This window comes from Lampetra fluviatilis, chromosome 1, assembly GCF_964198595.1.
Source record: "Lampetra fluviatilis chromosome 1, kcLamFluv1.1, whole genome shotgun sequence".
NCBI classification, from domain to species: Eukaryota; Metazoa; Chordata; class Hyperoartia; order Petromyzontiformes; family Petromyzontidae; genus Lampetra; species Lampetra fluviatilis.
In genome coordinates, this window is record NC_136275.1 from 10,103,362 (window position 1) to 10,129,172 (window position 25,811).

The 25,811-nt window shown below is 43.6% G+C and overlaps 1 protein-coding gene across 2 annotated transcripts in view; it reads left to right on the forward strand.

Annotated features, from left to right (window-relative positions):
- Positions 1–25,811, forward strand: part of LOC144931697 (uncharacterized) — a 37,535-nt gene extending 11,724 nt beyond the window's left edge. Inside the window, exons 11-21 of one of the 2 annotated variants that reach the window (XM_078855875.1) lie at positions 762–931; positions 1,423–1,529; positions 2,409–2,439; positions 3,189–3,225; positions 3,882–3,991; positions 12,240–12,403; positions 15,192–15,265; positions 17,944–18,095; positions 20,429–21,200; positions 21,630–21,757; positions 23,470–25,811. In XM_078855875.1, the coding sequence (XP_078712001.1) occupies positions 762–931; positions 1,423–1,529; positions 2,409–2,439; positions 3,189–3,225; positions 3,882–3,991; positions 12,240–12,403; positions 15,192–15,265; positions 17,944–18,095; positions 20,429–21,200; positions 21,630–21,757; positions 23,470–23,539 (1,815 nt within the window). In that variant the 3' untranslated portion in view covers positions 23,540–25,811. The remainder of the gene's footprint in view (positions 1–761; positions 932–1,422; positions 1,530–2,408; positions 2,440–3,188; positions 3,226–3,881; positions 3,992–12,239; positions 12,404–15,191; positions 15,266–17,943; positions 18,096–20,428; positions 21,201–21,629; positions 21,758–23,469) is intronic. The other variant, XM_078855885.1, reaches the window with a different exon arrangement.

A 25,811-nucleotide genomic window follows, 5' to 3' on the forward strand; every position in this document is an offset into this window, starting at 1 on the left:
ACCAGCCTCGTCACACAATAATAATAATGCAATTTATAACGCGCGCAAATTTGCGGATGTAACGGCCGCAACTCAGAGGCGCGGAGCCAAGCTCAGAGTCGCTCGAAAGCGCGTGGTTATAGAGGTGAGTTTTTAAGTCTCTCTTGAAGGAGGTGATTGAGGTGATGCTGCGAATCTGCAGAGGGATAGCGTTCCAGACTGTTGGGGCTGCCACCGAGAAGCGGCGCATAGACACGACCATCCTGGATCTTGGTATCAAGAGGAGGTCGTGAGTCGCGCTGTGCAGGCATCTGCCGTGTGCTGAGCTGCAAGTTATTAATAATGAAGAAAGGTACGGCGGGCAGGCAGATGTGAAGGCATCGTGGCAGAGGCATGCGATCTTGTATATGACCCTACTGGTGATGGGTAGCCAGTTGAGAGGACGGAGACAGGCAAGTGAGTCGAGACGGGGATGAGTGTGGCCAATGACGACGTGTACTAGGTTGTTTTGTAGTCCTTGAAGTTTTTTTAGGTTGCCAGTGGAGGTCCGGACTAGGACGGAGTTGCAATAGTCAAGGCGAGACCCAACTATGCAACATGCCAATGTGTTGGCAATTTCAGTGGAAATTAGAGGACGTAGGTGTCTGAGAGCCTTCAGGTAAAAGTTACTTGAACTGATGATATGATTGGTTTGACGGTCGAAGGATAAAGTTGAATCTAGGATGACACCGAGGTAGCAAAAACATCTGCCTTTGATCCTACTCCTTCCTGACTGGTTTCAGGCCAAGGAGCAGGAGCATACCTTTGTCTTCAGACTCGACCACCCGAAGGCGTGCAAGCACCTGTGGAAGTGTGCGGTGGAGCATCATGCCTTCTTCCGATTGCGAGGCCCCTCGAAGACTAACGCCGACCCCAGCAGCTTCATCCGCATGGGATCGCGGTTTCGCTTCAGGTGTGTGATTGTGCGAACGGCTCACAAGAAAACTCGCTCGTGGTGGTCCATTGCTGCCTGGTCTGGCATACGTGCTTGTTTTGAATCAGATATTTATACATCATTACGAAAATGTGTTGATATCGGACACAATCGTTCGATTTGAATATTTGCACACTTAATTGAAAATGCTTGATATTTACACCTTAAGTGTCATGCACTTTTTTGCATTAAGTTGTAAATAATTTACAAAATGGCTAAGTACACAAGCACGCACCCAACTTTGCCTTGCACCATTCTCTAATGATATTGGAAATGTGTTCTATACATTTATTACACAATTTTTATGTACATTTCAAATTGGCGTCACATTAATCTTAATTTCACAACATTTTGTAACTTTTGGCATCAAGTCTGTCACTTCAGTTGCATGATTGATTTCGATTTTGCCTGCTGAAGTGTTCGTTATTCCAGACATGTGAGGCTCATGTTGTTCTGCTGTTTGCTGCCAGTGGACGGACAGAGTTCCAGGCAACAAAAGTGAGTAAGGCACGGAGAACATCATCGTTTGAGCGCAGGCCAAGCAAGCGCTACACCAGGAGAGCCTCCTTCCAGAAAGGTAATGTGGGATGTGTGTATAGCATTTGTCCATGTCAATATAGCCATCATTTCTTGTGCTGTTGTCGATAGTCTCTGGTCTTGCATTCAGCGTGTCTCCTTGCTCAAACGATCAATGGGGCAGCCCGCTACCAGCAACTGAAATTCCTAATTCCCATGGCAGGCGCCATTTTCTCCATAGGTCAACACTCATAATCAACGTTTTTGGGTTTAGATCGCGTTATTTATAAGCACAGCAGAGCCTCACCATTCTGGCGAATTGCCCGATGATGCTGGTTGCAATTACCAGCGAAACGTCGTACTCAAATTGTAAATGTTGTGGTTTCGCGCTTCAGCACACCGGTGGGCTAAAGCAGTGAACTAATTTGTCTTTTGTCAACGTGACACTTTTTTACTGATTGGCCGTGTCGGGTAGTGGAGGGTTACGACACATTTATAAATAACGCGATCTAAACCCAAAAACATTGATTATGAATAATATTGGTCGCGAAAGCCTACGTGTTAAATAGGTCAACACTGTTGACTTAAATCAACCCCGTAGGGATATTAAAGTGAACCAACCTCTAACTGGAATTTGAACTTGTAATCTTCTGATGGCGAGTCAATTGCTCTAACCACTGCATCACCCATATCTTGCATTTACACGTTTATTTCAGTGAAATATATGAATTATTCAGAATGTGTTTTCATATACTCAAATCTAAATGTGAATACAAGTTTTTGCTCATGGTTATTTCATTAAAACGCCACATTTTCCAGTGTTAGAAATGATTAACCTAATCTTATATTATTTACAAGTGTCTTCATTTACAATATACTTTACTGCTGTACATATAAATGCCAAATATAAAAGATTGTTTTCACTGCCTATTGTGTGCAGCATCAGTTGGACAAAGGAATTTGCCATCACTGTAAGTAATTTTAACCAAATGCTACTCGTAGGGATTGCATTGTTTCGCGAAATAGTATTGATGTTCACTACACTATGAGACCTCCTTTACCGGTAGCAAACTATAGTAATAGGTTTTTATCCCTTTATCTGGTACAAAAACTGACACCTTTATACAAGGGATCATGTTTGCAATAACCACAACACAAGCAGTCAAAATGCAAACAAAAAGAGACAACTCTGATTATGATATGCACTGTCCTTGAAGTTGATTGGTCCACACCAGAGACAGCTTTTCTTAGAGCCTAGTCTCCATTGGTGTTGGACTCATAGTGTAAATGCTTACCCCGAGCTCTCAATACTCTGATAGTGCGCTGTTTTTGAGTTGTACGCCTTTTGGCGTCATCTGGTCCAACACCAATGGAGACTCGGCTCTAAGAAAAGCTGTCTCAGGTGTGGACCAATAAATTTCAAGGACAGTGCATATCATTATCAGAGTTGTTTCTTTTTGTTTGCATTTTGACTGCTTGTGTTGTGGTTATTGCAAACATGATCCCTTGTATAAAGGTGTCAGTTTTTGTACCAGATAAAAGGGTAAAAACCTATTACTATAGTATTGATGTTGTGTACTGCAGGCATATAAATGTCTTGCTTTGTTTTCACCTTGTCAGTAATGATGCACACAGGTGTATTTTGTTGTAATATTCTCGTGATGGTATGCATGATTCATCATGTGATTTCATTCACTGGGTGTTTTCTTTTTTCTAACAGAAGCCCCGAAAAGAACCGTAATCAGCATACCCAGCAGGTAGTGTGTTTGCTCTTATTCTTTCATATCTGAATATTTATTACATTTTAGGTGCCACTCTACGTACGTGTAACATAATGGGGACACATTGGCAACCAAAGGCTGACGTGGTTGTCATTGTCATACCTGGTGGCCACATTTAATATATTTCACTATTTAAATCGCAGTTTCAAAGAGTGACATACATCAGATGCATCAGTTTAACATGTAGGCTTTCGCAACCAGTATTATTCATAATAAAGGCTTTTGGGTTAGATCGCGTGAGTATAAATGTGTCACAACCCTTCACCACCCGACACGGCCAATCAGTGAGAAATGTGTCACGTTAATAAAACGGCATTTAGTTACTTCTTCAGCCCACCGGTGTGTTTGAAGATTGAATCCGCAACAATTAGAATTTGAGTACGACGTTTCGCTGGATATGGACTCATCTCTTTAAATCCTCATCAATGGTAAATGCTTGGGTTTGTACATCTTAATAAACATTTGCTTTAATTTTGTTCCCCATTTTAGTGGTTTAATTCACAGCCACATTGATAACTTGGCTCACTGACCCCCCACCCCCACAAGACTCTTAAGGGTTTAGATAGGCTAAATGCTAAAGCCATATATATTCTTCATGTGTTGATTCTCGCTACCTTTCGTTTGACATGTAGCCCTGGAACCGCCCTGCCGTGCCCGTGGCAGCTCCCATCCCCTCGGGACACATACCCCTGGAGGTGGCACAGCTGCCTGCAAGCCCTGGGAGTCATGCGGCTGAGAGGAGGTGAGGCTCGGCAGGGCAGGGCCCACCACTCGCTGCCAGGGTGCGGCGACGTGAGGTTGGCGCTTGTGTGCGTACTGTATTAATTAAACAGGACGCATAACCCCGCGGTAGCTACTGCCGTGGTGATCCAACTGCTGTACCGCAAGCAGAATCTCCCCAGCAGTTTTGCCTCTTTGCTTGTAAATTCCCAAGTGAAATTAATTAATGTTGGTTGAAAATGATTTACAGTTAAGTGATTTCTTTAATTGGAACTTTTGGGTGTATGATAGTTTCACGTAAGGTTTTTGCACCCTTTGTTCAAACTTAGATGCATGGGTGCCTAACTCTTTAATGTCAATTCCATTCGCCTCATTCGATCTTATGACATTATTTATCGAGCACTGATGAAGTAGTGGGCCACATATGCTATGTTTTTTCCCCATGTAGTTAGACTCTCCGTGCATGTTCATGATGCGAGTGTTTTTGTGTTTTTGTGTTGTGCATGTCGTGCTCTATTTGCTTGGATTTGCTCTGTGCGTCCACCCTGCCTTGATGCTGTCACATAGACTGCTTGCTGGCGCTGCTGGCAATGTGTGCCGATAATCCTATCTGCCAGCACGCGTGCTCTCTTAAGCTATGGGGTGGTGGGATTTTCAAATGGTGCTGGGTGCTCGATCTTAATCACTATGTGGTGGTGGTGGTGATGATGGTTTCTTTGTTTATTTTTATTCCTACTGATCACTGCATGGCTTGATTTCAAGACTGTCTTCATAACATGTTTATATCATACGCAAGGAATCAATGTACCTACTACCTCTCCTGTTTGAGTTGTCTTAGCAGTAATCTTGAACATTGTAGTATTGCCATTTAATCACTCAGGAGTTTTTACTTTGTATTATTTGGGAAAACTGTAAACGATTTATAAACAAAAGAGACGTAAATGTAAGCAACTTTGGCAAGGCAGATTTTTCATCCTATGATTGTGACAGAATGTCTTTCTGCATCACACAGACCTGGTTCTGCAATAGATGATCAGATTTGTTTTGGGCTCTGTTGCATGGTGAACTACTCAGTGAATGCACGGCTCGCTGCGTTTTTTTGTTTTGCTTTTAAGGTTGCTTAGTGTGAGCCAGTTTACTTTCTTTGCCTTTGGGGTATTTGGACACTTCCTGTGACCCGTAACTGTTGGCCACCTCTGTGTGACGCCTACATGCTTGCAGATGAATGCTGATCATGTTCCTGATCTGTGCAGGTCTTTATAATTCTAGCCCAATTCTTCCCTGACCACCTATTGTACCTTAACTAATGTTAAAAATAATGAGCACGGTAGAGTAACTGTGAAGCAATTCCCAATTGCTTCTTAATAAGTCTTGAGTTGCATGTTGCTACGTGTTTCGTTTGACTGAAAGAGAAAACAGAATCCTTCATTCTGGGGATTGTTAGAGGAGGTGTTTTGAATGCTCTGTGTTAAATATCACCCCGGGCGCACGCAGATGCTTTCGTGCGACACCGATTTGATTACTTTCTGATGCATTGTGTAAAATGCACAGAGAATCTGGTGAAGGTAGAGGAGGACGGCTCACATTTTACAAGCAAGTGGATGCGCTGATGGAATGCCGCACATGGCTTTGTCTTTCCCATAAATGCACACCTCTTGATTTTCCTGCTGAAGGAAGAGATTGTTTTAAATTTCGATTTAAAGCTTTCGTGACTGCAGGGATTCATCTTCTTGGTTCTTTCGGTAAAGTCACGTAGAAGGGAAGTAATAAAATAATAAAAATGAAACATAATAAAATAATTCTCACGACGTTTCGGCCACAACGCAAGCAGCGTCATTCAGACGCTGTCTCCCGGACAGACCTGGTCTTCACCTGAGGACGGCTGCTTGCGTTATGGCCGAAACGTCGTGATAATTATTTTATTATGTTTTATTTTTATTATTTTATTACTTCCCTCCTACGTGACTTTACCGAAAGAACCAAGAAGATGAGATTGTTTTACTTATTTGTTTTCACTTGAATAGCCCTTTTGAAAAGTTCCTCTGCATTGGTTAATGGGCTCAGGCTTAGATTGAGAATTATTATTTTTATGTGGGACTGGGACTGCATTTCTGGCACAAATGCTTGACCTGCATGGAAATTAAGCAATGTGACATCTCTTAACACCTTTACTGCATGGACACGATGGTGCAATGATAGATTTTCTATGAAAAACTTCTCTTCACTTGTGACATGAAATTTCTGCATTTGGATGAATCTCTGCTCTCACATACTGATTCTGCATGGGGACTCTCCCATCCCTTCCTATGGAATGCCTGATGCTGCTCTTCAACAAAAGCTTTCCTGATTTCACCGTATTTGGAAAACACGTGCTAATGTCCGGTTGTTGCCATTTCCTACGAAGCAGGTCAGAATTACCAGCCAGCCACAACGGTGGGAACCCCAGAAGGCCCTCGGGCGATGGGTACAACCAGGCTGTGCAGGAGAAGAACCTGAAAAATTGTGGCAGCACTGGGCCACCCCCACCCCACCAACCGCCATCATACCAGCAACAGCGACAGCCGCCACCCTACCAGCAGCCACCACCCAGGCCCCATGCTACTGAGCTGTGATGGGACAACCGCCATCAACAACACTACGTGAACATCTGTTCATTTTAATTGATTTTGTGTTTCTGAATAGCATCAATGTCACCGTTGGCCGACTGCTACATCAGAAGTTATCACATAGAATCCTGTATGTGTGTTGAAGTGGGGCAAATATTCTGCATCTGAAAAAAATCAGCTGGCTGAAATGGCCTACATGGAAAAAAACCCACAATCATGTTTTTACCATCAACACTAAAAAACATGCTACTGTATCCTTTCCAATCAGCCCAAGGGTCTGCCTTCTGATCCTTCATCAGCATCTATAGTCAAGTGTGCGGTCGTCTTCACAAGGATGAAGGTCAACCAATGATAACTTAGTTGCCAACTCTTGGATTTTCAACACCCAGGCCAGACAATGGGTGAAAAAGGGAATATTTTTGATCGCCAGTTTTGGCAGTCTTACACTGATTGCACATTAGAATCCTCCTATCTGAACACGTTGCTACCCTCCGATTTTTAAAACGTTCAATTTGTGACCTGCCAGATAGCTAAAACACCAAGATTTTCAGCTATATTTTATATTGACTGGGCAGTAAGCATGAGTCTTGTCACTAATACCACGATGCAAGTTGTACTCTGCTATCTCAGTCGCTCCATGTGACTTGTAATTCAGGGCACTGCACTGCAATGCACCCCACAGCTCTATTTGCATACGGTAGAGTGGGGTCCTGTGTGCGTAGGGGCAGCCTCGCCACATGGTACGATGGGGTTGTAAAATGCGGCTGGGACGATGGTTCCAGGCACTCGCGTCGCCGGCACCAAGGCCACGCCAGGCTATGCCAGAAGCACTGCTGGTTACACTGAGTGCAAGCGGGGGGGGGGCCTGTTTGGATACCGGGGCTTCGGATATGAGGTGTTCTACTGTGCTTGAAAGCATGCCTTTGTGCGCCATGCCGCATGTTCATGGGTGGCCTGGGGATGTAATTGACGCCCCATTTCACTGTGAAACCCTTCCCCCAAATTGGTCACACAACCAGGATGGGAACTGGGGCCATTAAAGGGAGTGTGCCCTTTCCACGAGTCCCTTTGTGCACCATCCTCTTTAATATTCCCTGTGTACGTCGCTGCTCATGTGGGCATAATGAGATATTTGATGCTGTGTGGCTCGGCCACTTAACACCTAAACGATTTTGGTTTACAAAATGACATTATTTATCAAATTGTACATTCGCCGGCATCTGCGTTGTGTGGTGGTGGTGTTGGCAGTGTTGGTGGTGGTCACGCTTGCACTTAGTTGTGGTCCATCGACTTTTAAAAGCATGTTGAATCGAGTGCTGATACGTTAATGTAGTTCGGCTTTTAAATGTTGTGGCACGCCGATAAATGGGTCCTGTCTGGACGAACGTGTAATGCCTAAAACTCTCACATGAACCGTGTACACCTTACCAAATATAGATGCCGACATTAAAATAACCAAAAGTATCTGGAAGAATTTAGATTTCAGAGTGGGATGTTTTACAAATGGGTGCGGGTAGCTAGTGTTTACATTGCTGTAGAATACAAGTGAATGACCTCACGCTCAGCTTGATGAGAGTGTGCACAGCGCTAGTGACATACAACGACAACGAATGATTCGGCACAATTGCAGGGCCAATGTCCACTCATTTGTAAAATCAGGTAAGTGCCTTAAGTTTAACAATAATTGAAAGAAAATTTTAAAAAAATCAGGTTTACAATGTTTATTAGTTATGCGATTAATTATTAATACAACAGACATTAACATGGAAATATGGGGTTTAATGCTTGATGAGCTGCTTGCATTTAACACTTTTTAAAACCACGAGTTGTTCCATGTTGCCAAGTCGAAACACTGCGTGCCGCTTGTATTTTAGAACGAGAATTGACACTGGCAACAAGGGCAAATAGAGGGGCAGATTTGTGCTGTGGCACTTTTATACATCAATTTTATATTAAGAGGTCTACGCAAGTGTTTCGAGGTAAATCCTAAATCAGTTACAAGACCGTATTCTGATTTCCAAAATAATGAATATTTTATTATTCAAGATTAATTTACCGTTTGTTGTGTGTTTTATGCAGCAGTGTTTTAGTTAATTGAGGGTGGGGGGAAACTGCACTTTATTTGTTAAGGAATGTGTATAGTTATTTGCCAATATATAATCCGATTTATTTCTGTAAGTAGATTTTTATTGACTGCATGATTTCTCATGATTCATGAAAGTGATGTCATTTGTAGAATTGGTTGTAGCTAGGTTTCATTTTGCATGCATTTTGCTTGTGTTTTCATTAACTGGGTGGGACATGGAGTGACACTCAGTGAAGACGTTTCAATGCCACGGCCGCATATTCATGTATGTCTTGCGTGGTTAGCACATGCTTGGTTCGTGCCAGATTGAAAAGAGACAGCGCCACACCAAGACATCGTAACTCTGCCATGTTTGACATTGTTTACCTCCCAAATTGTGTCGTGGCCCGTTTTGTGAGAGAGGTCTGTAATGTATGAAAACGTTGTTTTCACTTGCCCAGTGGGATGTGCATTTTCAGATCTGTGCCTAAACTTAGTGTATGCATTCCACTTGTTTATGATCATAAATTAACTTTCTGCAGCAGTAGCACTTGGTCATTAAAATGTTTGGCATCCATTTCTGCACACCAGCTGGGTTAAGCTCAACTCGGTGGAGGGCTGGGCGCACGGGTTTGGCGTAATTTTGCGACTTGGTTTTCCTGCCCAAACTGGGGGGCTATTTGGTCTTCAAGGCTTTCACGTCAGCCACCATCTATAGCCTGCATTGGGCAAGGAGAGTGCACGATTTGTGTCTACCCTCTCTAAGTTCTGGGTCTCATTTATACCCAAAGTGTAGCACCAGGATTACCCGGATGCAGGGTGGATTGCTGGTTGCTTGAAATCTATTTGGCCGAGCTCTCCAGCTCACCGACTTGTCACTCAGGCCACAACGCCATTACTTGTCCACGCTCGTGTCAGCGACTGAAGGGTCCTTTTGGACATTGGATGGCCATGTGTAAAAGCTAAACAATAAAAAACATTGCTTAGCCAGCTGAAGCTACATTTAGCACAATGAACACGTGCGCACCATATACATGGCAGCATTGTTTTGGTAGAAATTCGTGGCCGGATGGTTTGTTCAAAACATTAAATTTGTGCTGATTGTGAAGATTTTTTTTTACATTAGGAAACAAAATTCTACACGTAAAAACTGAAAATATCAAACCTGGTTGAAACTATATTTTACCCGTACTTGAATAGAATAGGCTAGAATAAGCTTATGACGTAGACACTTGAATGTTTACCGTGGGACTTTAGAAGAACGTGTCCTGAGATCGTAGTTTCAGGGCCACTACTGTAAAGAAAGCCATGACCGGGGCGCTTATTCAGTCCTCAACGGTGCTGTGTGACCGCGAGACGTTTCGCGTAGCAGGTGACGGTTAGCTGAAGTGGAGTTGAATGTTGCAATCTTTGTGCGTTAAATGCCTTCTGAAATCACCACCTTTAGCTTGACTAATAGCTTTGTTTTAAAAGTGTCTCATTCAGCAACTTATGTCAACGTATCTGCAAACGCAGAGCCCCATCTTGTGTTTATAAATGCTGCATTAAAACACAATCCTTTGGAAAGTCTTTATTTTCTGTACAGCGTGAATGATTGAAGATTGCTTGTACGTGTGTGGCCTTGGAAATGTCATTTGCTTTTAGGTAATAAACAATGAAAGTCTGTCTTGTTCTAGGAAAAGGTTATATGTTTCTCGGTTGTGTTCATCATTTGAGCAATGTGTTTTGTAATGGATCGATGCATCGATTTGCCGATTGATATCCGTTTTGGAGCTCGTGTATTTGAATAGTGTGCGTGAGAATCGATGATTTTCGGCTTGTGTGCGTTGTGTGTAATGGGTTCACATCACCTGCAATCACTGGAGGTGCAACCAGTCACACTTTTAAAAAAAAATTAACCCGTAAAAACAAAGTTTTTCACTATAAATCCTTTATATGCGTGGCATCGGTTTTATTTTATTATTCATTTCCGTTTTTCTTGAGTAAGAGTTTCATTTTTATCACATTGGTATTTTAAATTAAATATGAAATTGTTTTTTTCCTAAAAAGTGGGAAAAAAAATTCACGAAAATAAATTGTCGCGCACAACGAGTCTGTGTGCAAAATGTCAGCTCGATTGGATCACGGGAAGTGGGTTAAAAAACGACCGAAAGATTTGCACGGTCGTAAGCGCGCAAGCAAGCAAGTGAACTTAATATAAAGGATTTAAAAAGAGGAATCGTTTGTTTTTAAATCGCGACTCTAAATTGTGATAATTCATCGAATTGCTCAATTAGCAGACCTATTAAATCATGTTTACAAGGAAATGAAATGCTGTACCTCAATTATGAAATGATGCTGCAAGAATTATTTTCAAAAAGAATTACATGCTCATCAGCCGCCTATCACATGTTTATACATTTCGGACAAAGATCTGAGGAAACAAATGTTGTGGATTTGCGAGGGAAACCAATCACGTGAGCAAGGATAGATTTAGGAAAGGTGTTTTTTCTTTCCATCGTTGACCACGTAAGATTGAATGAAATCATAAAAGATACGAATGGATATAAAACATCATCCAGCTTTTGTCAATCATGAAAATGCATTTGAAACGGTGGAAACTCAAGCTGTTTTACACATCGCTACCTTGAGTACAATCCAGAATAGGAGTCGGGCAAGGAGATATGCTCTCACAAAGGTAATTTGCAGCAACATTAGTTTGGAGAAATACAGGCTTAAAGTACATTGATACAAATATAGCCATCTCGATTTGTTGTTTAGCAAGCGGTGAAAATGTATTGCAAGGTATTATTGAAGCACCTCGGAGAAGACTGCCAAGTTGAACTTAATAGAAATGTGAGCAAAACAAAGTAATGTACGGCAAGTTCGTTTACAAAACTAAATCATCGATGAAGGGCACAACTTTAAAACTGAATATTTATACTTTGGGCAGTTACAGAAGGTGAATTCGGGTCAAGACGATGAAATCAGATAAGAGCAGGGTGGAGTGCGTTTGGAAAGTTTAACATGATCATGGAAAGAAGCTTACCAATTTTAAAAACGTCAGTCGGCACCAACTGTGACCACAGCAATGGGTAATGGGACAGTTGTGAGTGCAGATGGCTAAAGTGTGAGGATTGATGCCGAATGTCTGGTTAATTAAACTGCCACAATTCATTGTATTTAGAAATGAAATGCTAATATTTAGGGCAATTGCCTTCCGTTCCACTCAAGATGAACAATTTTTGGAATTGTTGGAATATTTTATATTACCACGAGACTACGAATTGTACCGATAAGTAATCCACAGAATAGAAGCAGCCGCATTCCTTTTTAGCATGCAAATACATTCATGGTGGCTAACATTGCACCGAATACTTGAGAACCCATGACGATACCTCCATAGCCACGTCTTACAGCCTGGAGGCCGTCTACATCTTCAGTGAAACCCCTTTTTTTTGTCTGTGAGAAAGAACCACTGGCTTTGTTCTCACTGGGCAACAGTCCTCGACCTGTCTAAGCAACTGCGTCTGCTGTGTACATGGGGACGTGCGCTGCAAGTGCCGTGCAGCTGTGGCCAGCAGTGGATGAGGGCTGCTTGTCCACGTGCTTGCTTACAGGCGTGTGCCGCCGTGCCCCTCGTCGGAGGTGCCCACTGCACCGGGGCTGGCGGTGGCGTCGACAGCGAGGATTGGCCCGCCCGTGGACACGGGCGCCGTTGCGCTGGGGCTCTCCGTGTCGCCCACGGGAGGCGGGCAGCTGCACTCGAGCCAGGGAAGCAAAGGTACAACACAGGCGTTGGCAGGCGTGTTGCATCTGAGCATCTTGCACGGTCAGGGTTGTGCTGTCGCACCTCCGATTAGCATGGTTGGCTACGCACGGTGTGAAATAAGTTTAACATGTATCACTGTCCGAGATATACCATTGGAACTTCCTTTGCCAGTAGCAAAATATGATCATGGGTTTTTTACCCTTTAATCTGGCAACGAAACTGACACCTTTTTTACAAGGAGTCATGTTTGCATTGACCACAATACCTGCAGTCGGAATGCAAACAAAAAAAACACAACTTTGATAATGTCTGCACTGTCCTTGAAATTGATTGGATTCTGACCGCAGGTATTGCGGTCAATGCAAACATGACTCCTTGTAAAAAAGGTGTAAATTTTGTTGCCAGATTAAAGGGTAAAAAAACAATTATGTCCGAGGTACGTTAGGGGGTTGTACCGCGTGCTGTTAGGCATGCTGTCAAAATATAATGCTCCGTGTGCTTGGGACCTTCGGGATCTGAAGAATTGTCAGACATCGTGCCGAAGAACATGGGGTAAAATCCTCGAAAATATCCGCAAGCCAAATCTATTTTAAACTGCTCGACCCAGGCAACTGCGTTGGAGCTCGGCCTCAGCAAGGTAAGGTAAAAAGGTAAAAACAACGAGCCTACCTTTACCCTACCTTTTACCCTTACCCCATACAAATTACCCGATTACAGGGTAATTACTGGGGTACTACACATGAAAAAGGTTTATAACAGGTAAATGCTAGGTAAAGCGCTTTATTCATATAGAATACTCTCGATGATTCCAATTTTACATGCTTCTTGTTGTCGTATCCTCAAATCTCGTAACTCAATTTTAACCCACTTCCCAATGTCGTATCGACTGCAAACTTGGTATACTTACGCCATACTGATGACAATACTATATTCTATAATAATAAAAAAATTAACATTTTTTAGATGTTATGTTTCGGTTTGGGTCTAATTATCCACGCTCAACTAACGTTGGCTGTAATTGGCCACAGTCCCTTACATTATGGCAAACTTCTGGGCCACTTCCTGGATTCGTGGAGTTCTGCCATTACTAGTACATTTCATTTAATAAAAGCGTGTTTTTAAAGCAGTTTCAAAAAATATTACTTATTAAATGGAGGCCACGGACTGCACCACGGAGCTTTTAGCGGTTAACAAGGTACCGTATTTACCGGGTAATACTTCGCGCTACCTTTACCCTACCGGGTAATTCTTCCGAGCTACCTTTAACCTGCCCTTTACCTTACCTCTTGGCATGTCGGCACCATGCCCTTTACCCTTTTACCCGGTAAAAAGGGTAAATTACCTTACCTTGCCGAGGCCTAATTGGAGCACCTTGCTTGCATGGCTGAGATCCGTTCAAATTAAGGCAGCCCCATATGCCACTACACTAAAATATATTTTAAAAATACATTTGGTGCATAGTCGGCTTTATAGAAAAATGTTTTCTAGCAGCATTTGTTTAAGCAGAAAACTATGAGTTATTGGGACGAGTTAAACAAATCCGGTTTGGCTGTCTGATGTTAGAGTCAAGAGCCATCAACGAGCACCAATGGAGCCCCGTTCAGTATAGTACGGCCAAACTATACAGAAACTATGCACCGCTGTAGTTGATTATTTGACTGTTCGCAGTCCGTGACAGTGCACATTGTTATCTACCCTGCGTTTTATTGAACGGTGAGTGGGTTGTGACGCACGCTGGATCACATGTCGCTAACAATGGTGAGCGAGGGAGCGACTCCAGGCCAGGTGAGGACTGGTTCAGCTCCTTCTGTTCACTGTTCACACGCCCTGGACCAGTCGGCGCTAGACAAGAGAGGAACTTGAGACTTTGTGTGCACCACCACCCCATCACTCTTGCCAATCCTGCGGTTACATTTCACAATTAACCATGTTTTGAGCCCATTCCAAATGTTTGAATTTTTTTTATCCAACTCATCTGTGTGTATTCGTGTGTGTGTGTTGATACCAAAATGTAAATTGGTTTAAGAAAAACATGTCTTGAATGTGAAAGACGAAGGAGTCAACGTGTTGGCTAACAATGCGGGTTCAGTTTTGTGTTGTCGGTGTATGTGCCGTATTGTTTTACTCGCTCGTGTGCAGTTGAAACTGAAACGTAATCTTCTTGTTATTATTATATAAATGTCTGTTGAGACAATATCCAGAGTGCCTTGCCTGGTGGCGGTTTTACCAAACTGTACATTGTCAAATATTCTTCCTGCGTACGCCGTGTTGCTGAGACTACAACTGATTTTTTTAAAATATATATAATGGCAACAATAATTATGAACTCATTATTTGGTGCCGCCGTTCAATGGTCTTGGTTATTATATTAAGAAATGCGACCTATATCTCAAAGAAAGAGGGTCCTTGCCTATAACATGTGGCAGTTCACGAGCATTGATTTGAGCAAATCTGACCCTGCTGGTGAGGGACACTTGAGTCTAACGCAGTCCGACATTTGCTTGGACTGAATCAATGCTGGTGAAATGATTCACTCCCAGAAGGCCATGGAGGCCGATGGGTTGTATGGAATATTTATTTTTTTACGCGGAGAGACCGATGTATGAAGCAGATGTGTTTTCTGATTATCTATGTTGCTATTTATTTTCCACACTGCGACGTGAATGAACATTTTGAGTTGTATATGCCTAAATGATTGCTGCTGATGGGATGTATGGATCTACGCACTGCTGGTTAGAAACCCATGCTGCGCTTAACAATGTTGACTCGTGCACTGACACGCCTGGTATCTGTGTTACAGCCTCATCTCCCCTGGCAATGAAGGCTGAGAAGGAGGCACCCAAGGCAGCAGTGGACAACACCATCATTCCCGTGGTTAGAGCTCTCATTCTACGTTCCCACGCCGAAGCCAGTTCGCAACGCCTTTCTACGTTCATTTTTAAACGCGGATCAACATTCGTTAGCTCCTGAACATTTGGAGGTAGTAAGAAAAAAAATACGACAAATATTTACCAATTTATAGCACGGCATTGATAGCAACATTGTGGCGGTGGCGCTCTGATGTGGCACCGGCACGCGAGGGTTCTCGGTTTGCAGGGTCACCGAGCACTGCAAACTGCCTCCGGCGGTCATTGTACTCGAGTTTATTTCTCTCTTTCGTTTCCCTTTTTACAGTCTGTCTAGTGAGCGCACACTGTAATCACACCGAACTTGCCCGGCAGTGTTGTTTTTTGTGTTGTCTTTTCGTTCACACCGTCGCCATCATTGCGCCATTGGCAGCTAATGAAAACGACACTGCACTTTCTTTGACTGTGTTCAATCCTGTTTTTGGGGAAAAGGCGTCACGGGTGCGATGTTTTGTACACGTGTTGACGGGCAATGCAATTATCACTTCTATCTTGGCCTCGTATATATAGATCGCCGTCGAACAGGAGAGAGTGCTGCGCATTGACGTGTTGTAGACTCTCTTCCCCCTGCTTTAATAGCTCATGCGCTGCCTGCTCGCCCGGCTTTGCTGATTGTGCGTACGATGGGCCGTGAATTTCTGTGCGAGGGCCTCAAAAAATGGCACGTGGTGTGCCTGTTGTGACTATATGGCGGTGCTTGGCCACCTCCTTATTGCATCCTGCCGGCCCCTTCACAGGTGCTGCTCGCTAACAGCACTTGCCCCCAACAGTTTGTTAAGGCTATAGGGGGGGGGATCTTTGTCTTATTTACGTGTAGGGGGTTTGCACACTGAACCATTAACTCGGCCACCCGGGTTTTCATTCCCGCTCACAGCAACCACCAGTGACGGTTATTTGAAACGGTGACTTGGGCCTCCCCGAGGTCGACCAAGCCTCAAATGAGTACCTGGAGCGGTGTGTAAACATCGCCACTAGGGAGACAAAGGCATCCGGGCGTGGTGTTGGCGACCCCGCCCCCTCGTGTGCCGCCCCGGCCTTTATAGGTGCTCGCTAACAGCACTTGCCCCAACAGTCTGTTGAGGCTACACGGGGGATCTTTGTCTTTGTTATAGGCGCAGAGCGCGTATGGCCCGGTGCACATTCTCCCTCCCCGTGGGTAGAGGAAGAGTTGTTTACAAAGTTGAGTCTCGGCAGTGACATCATGACCTGTGTGATGAGTAAGTCGGCTGACCCATCTGTCTGGATTATTATTATTTCCTTGTATTCATGGGTATTTCCTTACCACACCCTAACGTAAAAATAACACCAAAAAAACTAATTAGTCATAGATTTCCAAATAGTCTATAGACTTACTCATACATTTCTGAATAAACAGAGCAACCATTATCACTATAATACCTGGTTGTGTGGCACAGTAGTTACAGGAGCAACTCGCAACCTTCCATTTGTGACCTTCCAATGCTTCCACATTTCGGACGTTGCCAATTTCGGATCCCTTATCGGTGGCAGTGATTCAGCCGTTTCTCCGTCCATGGATTATAAAATCAGTACCACTCTGTCGGGAGTCAGGAGTGGTTGTCTGATGGAAACTCCGCCAGTGGTAGAGTTTACATCACTGGCTCAAGGCTGTAAACAGGTCATCAAAAGCCCCCCCACCTCACTATCTATGTAAGTTCGAGTGGGGCACCATTTGGGATTTAAAAACATATATACAGTAAAACCTCGTTATTTTGGTATTTCGTCATGAATAATTTGGGGATAATTCGGCACGACTGCGCTTTCGGCATATATACAGCATTAGTAATTTGCCATGGCCAGAATTGCCGTACCCTAATGGTCCAATGTAGTCACACACATGGAGCGACGCCGCGCACCACGACCAAAAACAATGACTCAAGTCTCGTGGCGGCGAGCGTCAGTGCAGACCTGTTGCTTTGGACTTTACCTTGTTTATGTAATGTGCAGGCCAACCCTCGAAGAAATGTCGTCTACACCTACATCAAGAAGTGATAGAAAGGGACTGAAGTATAGGTCCCATATTCTGCGAGACAAATGCAAAGTTTTGGATAGATTTGATGCAGGTGCGTTAATTCGTATGGTGTGTGAAGAGTTTAGAAAACAAATTTGGAAAAAACATTTTCATTGGGGCAGGAGGCACTGGGGTGTACCATTGTACATAATTCGGAATATTGGAAAATTCGGCAAGGCCAGAGCCCCATATGTGTCGGATTAACAAGGGAGTTTAGAAAACTAATTTGGAAAAAACATTTGCATTGGGGCAGGATGCACTGGGGAGTACCGTTGTACATAATTCGGAATATTGGAAAATTCGGCAAGGCCAGAGCCTCATGTGTGTCTAATTAGCAAGAGTTTACTGTACACTCAAAATAATATAATTCCCCGTGGCACGCGCGTGTGTGTGTGGTGTCATCGCATTTGAGGCTGAGTCGACCCTAGGTCGACTCAGCCTCAAATGAGTACCTGGTGCGGTGTGTAAACATTGTCACTAGGGAGACAAAGGCGGTCGGGCGTGGTGCTGGCCATCCATCCCCTCGTGTGCCGTTCCGGCCTTCATAGGTGCTCGCTAACAGCACTTGCCCCAACAGTCTGTTCCAGGCTATATGGGGATCTTTGTTGTCATCGCAGGAGGCCAAGGCTCTGTCTGGCCGCACCACGAATTCCACGGTTCCCGAGGAGAGCCCCACGTGTTGCCCTCCGCCCTCTGTGCTGCGCGCTCTCTTGCCTCCAGCCAAACAGGCGCGCCACCCCGCGCTGCTCAGCCATGCGGACGCCGTGAGGTATGAGACGCACACAGCTCTGGCTGCGCGCGTGTTTGTTTTGTTGTGGATGCCGTCCCCTGGGTGAAACACGGATGAGACTTTTGTCATGTTGTGTGTGCGAGTGCCACGCAGGCGATGTTTAATTACGGTTAGCCGCAGTTGCCGGGAGAATACTGAACGCCGACGTTATGCAGCTCTGAAGGATGAAACACTTCTTCTTGGTTCTTTCGGTAAAGTCACGTAGAAGGGAAGTAATAAAATAATAAAAATAAAACATAATAAAAATCATTAATAATAAAAATAATTTTATTATGTTTTATTTTTATTATTTTATTACTTCCCTTCTACGTGACTTTACCGAAAGAAGGATGAAACACTTCTTCTTGGTTCTTTCGGTAAAGTCACGTAGAAGGGAAGTAATAAAATAATAAAAATAAAACATAATAAAAATCATTAATAATAAAAATAATTGTATTATGTTTTATTTTTATTATTTTATTACTTCCCTTCTACGTGACTTTACCGAAAGAAGGATGAAACACTTCTTCTTGGTTCTTTCGGTAAAGTCACGTAGAAGGGAAGTAATAAAATAATAAAAATAAAACATAATAAAAATCATTAATAATAAAAATAATTGTATTATGTTTTATTTTTATTATTTTATTACTTCCCTTCTACGTGACTCTACCGAAAGAACCAAGAAGATGAATCTCTGCAGTCACGAAAGCTTTAAATCATGATGAAACACTTGATGTGTGTGCCTAGGGACAATGAGCCAGCCACCTGACCGTCGTCAAGGCACTCGAATGTGGTCACACATTTCAGCATGTGCTTGAGATTCAAAAATTGCAGGGATGTAATGTGTCCAGTATATGGGAGTATAGCAGGTAGGTGGATACTATGAGACATCTCCTTTACCAGTTGCAAAATATAGTAGTAGGTGTTTACCCTTTCAACTGGTACAAAAACTGACACAAGGCATCATGTTTGCAATAACCACAACACAAGCAGTCAAACTGCAAACAAAAAGAAACAACTCTGATGATAATGATATGCACTGTCCTTGAAGTTGATTGGTCCACACCTGAGACAGCTTTTCTTAGAACCTAGTCTCCATTGGTGTTGGACCAGATGACGCCTTTTGGAGACTAGGTTCTAAGAAAAGCTTTCTCAGATGTGGACCAATCAACTTCAAGGACAGTGCATATCATTATCATCATCAGAGTTGTTTCTTTTTGTTTGCATTCTGACTGCTTGTGTTGTGGTTATTGCAAACATGATGCCTTGTATAAAGGTGTCAGTTTTTGTACCAGTTGAAAGGGTAAAAACCTACTACTATAGGTAGGTGGTTACTTTATTTGCTTGGATTTGTAAGCATTCCTTTAAATATGCATTGGGCGCCAAACAATCTTTTGCGGCTTCCCGTCCGACAAGGGCTTCGGGGTGAGTGAGGCTTCGCTGCAGTATTATTAATACTGCTACGGTACGAATACATTGAATGTGGTAATCACAACACATGGCTTCGAAACCAGATCTTCCACTTCAGGGCTCATTGTCTAATGATGGGAACGAGAATAACAGCATAAGACAAACTTCGACTTAGGACGGAACCTTAACAACAGTTATCAGAGCCCAGGGCAAGATTAGTTGATGTATTACCTGCCACACCCAGCGCTTGTTCAACGCTGCCCCACCTAGTATTAAACACTTAAATGGCACAATACAATCTGTTTTTATTTAAGACGAACACACACACACGCACTGCAAACACGCACACGCACTACCCGCACTAATCACAAGCATTTTTTTTGGCGGAGAGTTGAACAGGTGATTCCCGATGTTAACAGGTTGGTATGTGAAATTCAATAACCAGGTTCAGAGTGCATTGTGGTAATGTGTGTAAACATTTCACATCTAAAATGTGCAAGAAGGACGACCATTACTGACAGGCGGAGGAGGGAGGCTGATGTGGAGCAATCACAACTGGGGAAGAGATAAGACAATTTATTCTTGGAGGTCACAAGTGACGGCTTGAGAGGGGTGGGGGGGTTGAGCAGCTGTTCCTGGGGACCTGCCCTCGTTACACCGAGAAGCGGGAGTTGCTGAAAGGGGGGCTGCACGGATCCCGGCTGCCGGCTGCTCCTGAGCAGACGGCCCTAGTGGAGCAGCTGCTTACATCCAATGCCCAATGAAGGACCACCAACGTTGTGGAACCACCAACATTTGTGCCGAGCGATGTTGTAAATTGGGCCAATTGTCGCTTTTTTACAAAGCATTAGGAACTATTTCCTTTTGCACGGAAACGGCTTTTAGATGTGCAAGCTTGCCCGCTTCCATGTATTCTTTTTCAGGGATCCAGGGACCGTGCTAACGAGGCGTTGTGCGTGGGTGTGCGGTTGTGCGCGCAGCCGCGTGGAGCTGAAGCGGCCACAAACAGAAAGGCAGAGCGCGATGCCTGCGCGAGACGCCAGCTGCCCCCCCCTCGGTGCTTCACCGACTGCCGACTGCGCCAGCAAACACGTGCTTCCTAGCCAGCCTGGCACTTCACGTTTGACAGAGCCAGATGTCTCTCCAACAATTAAGCTGAACTTTGTGGACAATGCTGCTCGCTCCTGTGAGCCTGCAGGTGCCGAGAGTGAGGGTGAGCATCGCCTCTGCACGAGAGACTTCTCAAAGGGCCCAGACTTTGTGATTACAACTGGGAAGATGGCCGGCAGGTTGGACGAGGGCTTCAAGACGCCAGTGCAGCATTACACCTTGAAGCAGCTCTCTGCTGCGTCACCCTCAAAAAGCAGGATTGAACACAGTCACTGCATGACAGTTCCCTTGAAGATGCCATATGCCGGGTGCCAATCCAGCCAGGAAACCACCGGTCCTGTCTCGCATCAAAAGGCTGCTGTGCCGAGTGAGGCAACAGAATTCGGCGGAGATTTGGTCACCACGCGCAAGGATCACCCTGGTACGAGCTTTCCTGTGGCTAATGCGGAAAGTTACGGGATGCTCTACGCCACCACCGAGCCTCGGCCGTTTAACTTTCCCGGCTACAAGTACAGCCCCGGCGAGCTGTCTGAAACTCCAGCCTGCCGACTCGCTCCCAGCACTGATTGTCCGCCTGTAACTAAGGTAAGCATCGCTTGGGGCAGATCACACAGGGGGGGCAGCACAATTCCCAATGACTAAACGAAGGTGTGCTTCTGAATACATTGCTTGCGTTTAAGGGACGTTTTACGTGCACCCATATAAATGACTATCCACGCACACAGCTTCCGCACATGCTGTACCATGAACCCAGTATTGATTTGCTATTTAGATAGTGCCACCTTCAGGGAATTGTAGGAATAGTGAATGCCGCATAAATGTCATATGCATGATGGTTGATACCAGCACTGAAATCACCTGAACTGTTGAACACTTGGCTATTGATGTGCCCAGATGACAGGCAACTCAATATGAATATGACAGGCAACTCTTGAAACAAACCTCGTGTACAAATGCAATGAATGTGTACATTTACAAAACGAAAGGTGTTGTCGCCCCCACTTTGCCCTGCAGGTGGAAGGTGAAGGCGCCAATTTGGGAGTGCTACCCTCATCGCGACTCTGGGGGATTTCGGATGCCGGAGCACAGCTCTCCACAGACCTCGCTGAGCCTCGCGACGGATCCACCATCGCCAGCGATGGGTCAGTGCCAAACAACTGCCCAGTGGCACAGCCCAAACACGTGGTCGCATACTCTTAGGTTTTTTCGGTAAAGTCACGTAGGTAAAAAATGAAAATAATAGAAATAATTATATAAATTAAAATAATATATCACGACGTTTCGGAGGCAACACAAGTCTCCGTCATCAGGTGGGACCGTCACAGCTAAATTTACTGTATCAAGTAAATTTACTGTATCAAGTAAAGTGATACAGTAAATTTAGCTGTGACGGTCCCACCTGATGACGGAGACTTGTGTTGCCTCCGAAACGTCGTGATTTACTATTTTATTTCTATTATTATTTCTATTATTTTTATTTTTAACCTACGTGACTTTACCGAAAAAACCTAACAGTATGAATCAATGCAGTCACGAAAGCTTCAAATCTAGAATTAATGTGGTGGCATCACATCCGTCACAAATCAGCGGCGTGCGCAGTGAGGAATTGATCAGACATGTTAATGCAGAACCCTCTGGGAAAAAAAAACTGTATTTAAGTTAAATGGTGTATTCCTGGATATATATATAGTTTTCTGATTTTTATTATTCAATTACGTGATCTGTACAAGACACCTCTATTCAGACTCGCCTTCCCATAAAAACCAAAATAAATTGAGAAAATATATTTCTAATACTTATTATTTAATTTATTTACCACTTACCTTTCTCATGCTATTGGTTGCGCGCGGTTGCAATTTACTTTGCTCCGTCGGTGTTAGCTGCTAATGGCGTGATGGGTTTCTTTGCTCATTGCTGTTGCTCTAAACCCCTGTACCGTTCCCATTAATGTGCACTCATGCCTACTTTGTTGAGGGCGATATTGGCACGTGAATAAAGATTGATTGATTTACGTATCATTAAAAAAAAACTTCCATAGCACTGCCTTAAAAGGAAACATCTCATCGGCAAATGTTCGAACAATGGCCCTTCTTTATAGCACAGAGCGCCATTGTCTGACATGTCACCCATTGTATCTTCCTCCTCGTAACGCAGTGTTATCTGGGTTTGACCACCTGAATGTGAAATTGTAGTTGATGCTCTGCATCTACATCAGCAGCCGTACGAAAGAATAAACGAGGAACGTGTTCAGTTTCTGTTAATCGCGATTGTGCACCACTACCAATACAGCATCATTAATTTATGTTTTCTATTTTTTAGGTGGACTTCACAGCCAAAGTGATTATCGAAATAATTATTTTGTAAAATCTATCTCTATTAGGTTTATTCGATATTTGAACCTTATGGCGGTACCCCAGGGTACCATAGGACCCCGGCTCTTGCACAATGTCCGTGATGCAGTCACTTTTAGTCTGTTGATGGTCGTCGATGCGGCAATCGACTCATCTCGACGAGCTGTACACAATGTACTCCGGTGCGTGCCGAGAGCCTTCAGGGTTTCAGCGCAATCGTCCTCGTTGCGTTTCGACATCGCAGAGTAGCACCGATTTCGGATTGATTGGTACCCCAGTCGCGAAGTTAAGTACACCCCCCTAGGAAACAAAATATTGTCCCAGAAATAAAATATTTAATTGCCTCGGCCATTTTGTATTATTTGGTACCCCGGGGTACCGCCATGATGATCATCTCTAGAGTAGTAACGTTTAACTCAAATATATTAATTGTATTTTTGTTGTTTCTATCCATAAACAATATATAAACAACTCTCACCGTCGCTGCTTGTTTTTGATTACAGGGTGTCCTGGCAAAGAACTGGAGCATCAAAAGCAGTGAAACCAAGGAGAGTAATGATGACAGAACTTTAGGCCATGCTTCTGGAAAATTTAAACTCTCCGTGCTAACACTTTACACCATCAACCATTGTTTTTTTTCCCACACAATCCGTGATTAATGTCGTCCATTTTCTTGCAGTGTGACGAAAATGTTTAATTATGCACATTATATTATCTGCTGTGTTGTGTTAATAAGATCAGCCATGGTACAGTTGGTAGTATGTTCACACCCAAATGAGTATTGCCAGTATACTTGCGCTGTAATCAGCGTAGTATGTGCACAGTGGGAGGTGTTCGGAATGAAAAACCTTGCAATTCCACTCATTAGGGACTCTTCTTTATAAGTACACGCGTGTCGTGGACACACCTGCGAAACTGCCTCTGTCGCTGATCTTTTACCTTGCCTTACTTTTGCAGAGCTCACAAAAACTGTGTGCAGGGATCACGTCTGCAGTGAGAGGTTTTTGTCCTCTATGAGACATCTCCTTTACCAGTGGCAAAATATAGTAATAGGTTTTTACCCTTTCAAACTGGTAAAAAAAACTGATACCTTTATACAAGGGATCATATTTGCAATAACCACAACACAAGCAGTCAAAATGCAAACAAAAAGAAATAATGATATGCACTGTCCTTGAAGTTGATTGGTCCACACCCGAGACAGCTTTTCTTAGAGCCTAGTCTCCATTGGTGTTGGACCAGATGACGCCTTTTGGCATTTTGACTGCTTGTGTTGTGGTTATTGCAAACATGATCCTTTGTATAAAGGTATACATTTTTGTACCAGTTGAAATGGTAAAAACCTATTACCATAGGTTTTTGTCCGCCAGTTTGGTCATCTTTTCAACGTAAGACTTAAAGACAGACGAGACATTGTGTTCATGCATTCACCAGACATCTGCCCAGACGATGGCAATGAACAATTATGCTGATCCACGCTATCTCTGATATGCCATGCTCTCCTAAAGGCACGCCGATGCACTTTGCATGAATCCACGCGTGTGGACACCCCACCTGTGAGTTAGTGGCCAAGCCTTCCTGTGAGGGATGCTTTTTGGTAAGAGATGGGAAGTCCACCTTGATTAACTATCCTATCACGATTGGCTCGAGCTCCAATGCGATGAGATGGATATTTCAGGCAAATTGCACCTAACTGGAATCGACTGGTGTGGTGACATGCACCTGTAATATAGCATTAACGTATGTACGTTGAACTTAGTTTTCACCGTACGTAGCCAACCGTGCTAATCGGAGGTGCAGGGGAAGGACAAAAAAATGTACAAAAAACTGTTCTCAAGAAATTAGTTTTAAATTTAGATTTAAAAGTGCATAGCTCCTAATATTGGAAGAGCGTTCCAGATGGTCACAGAAGCGCATCTGAAAGCGTGCGAAGCAGCGACCGCCTTTGTTCGATGGCTAAAAGCAATCTGAAGGTCGGGTTGGTTGATCATGCAGCAATCAAATGTGTGTTAGTGTGGTGCCTGTATGATACAGTACAGCAGCTAGGTTGCTGACCTGTCTCGTCAGCTTTAGTGCCGTGCAAGGTGCACGTGTGAATTATCTCTTGGGCACCCACGTGCAAAATTACACGAATAAAAATTGGCCAAACATCCTCGTCAGGGACTGTCGCTGAAAGAGCCTTGAAATTAAGTGAAACTTCCTGGACACATTTAATTACAAATTGTTATCTATGCTTAAGCAACATTTACAATGAACAGGCTGTCCCTGTTGAGACATTACCAGGTACAAAAAAGGTGTGGCATTGGGGGGGATATATTGGGTGTGAGGTTCAAGGTGGTTAAAGTTTAGGGCTCCCCAAAGGGAGGTTATGTTTACTGTCATCTTTCATGCAAAAAGGGTTGTTTATGAATTTACGTAACCACACATACGTTTAATGTTATGACCAGATTCACAAAACGATGTAGTTTTTGTGACCTGTATTTTAATCATTGTGCACCTCAAAAAACATCCCTTTAGATTTGATAAACAAGCACTTATCCGTGAAGTGTCTCGTGGGTTAACAATGATCGTACATGTTCTGTTTCTGGTTCGTAGGCTATGCTGTAGAACGGTCACTAAAACACGACGTGTCATTTCATTGATGTAAAGTGGTATTTAGATGTAAGTTATTTAGATGTACAGTATACATGAATATTGCCGTTTGTATGTAGAATTTACAGTTTGTTGCATCACTTTTTTCGTAGCCATATATTGTACCTTTTCATACTGTTGGTAATCACGCGGATGTTATTGATGTCACATTGCCGCAGAGATAATGTATCACTTTTTTATGAAATATACAATA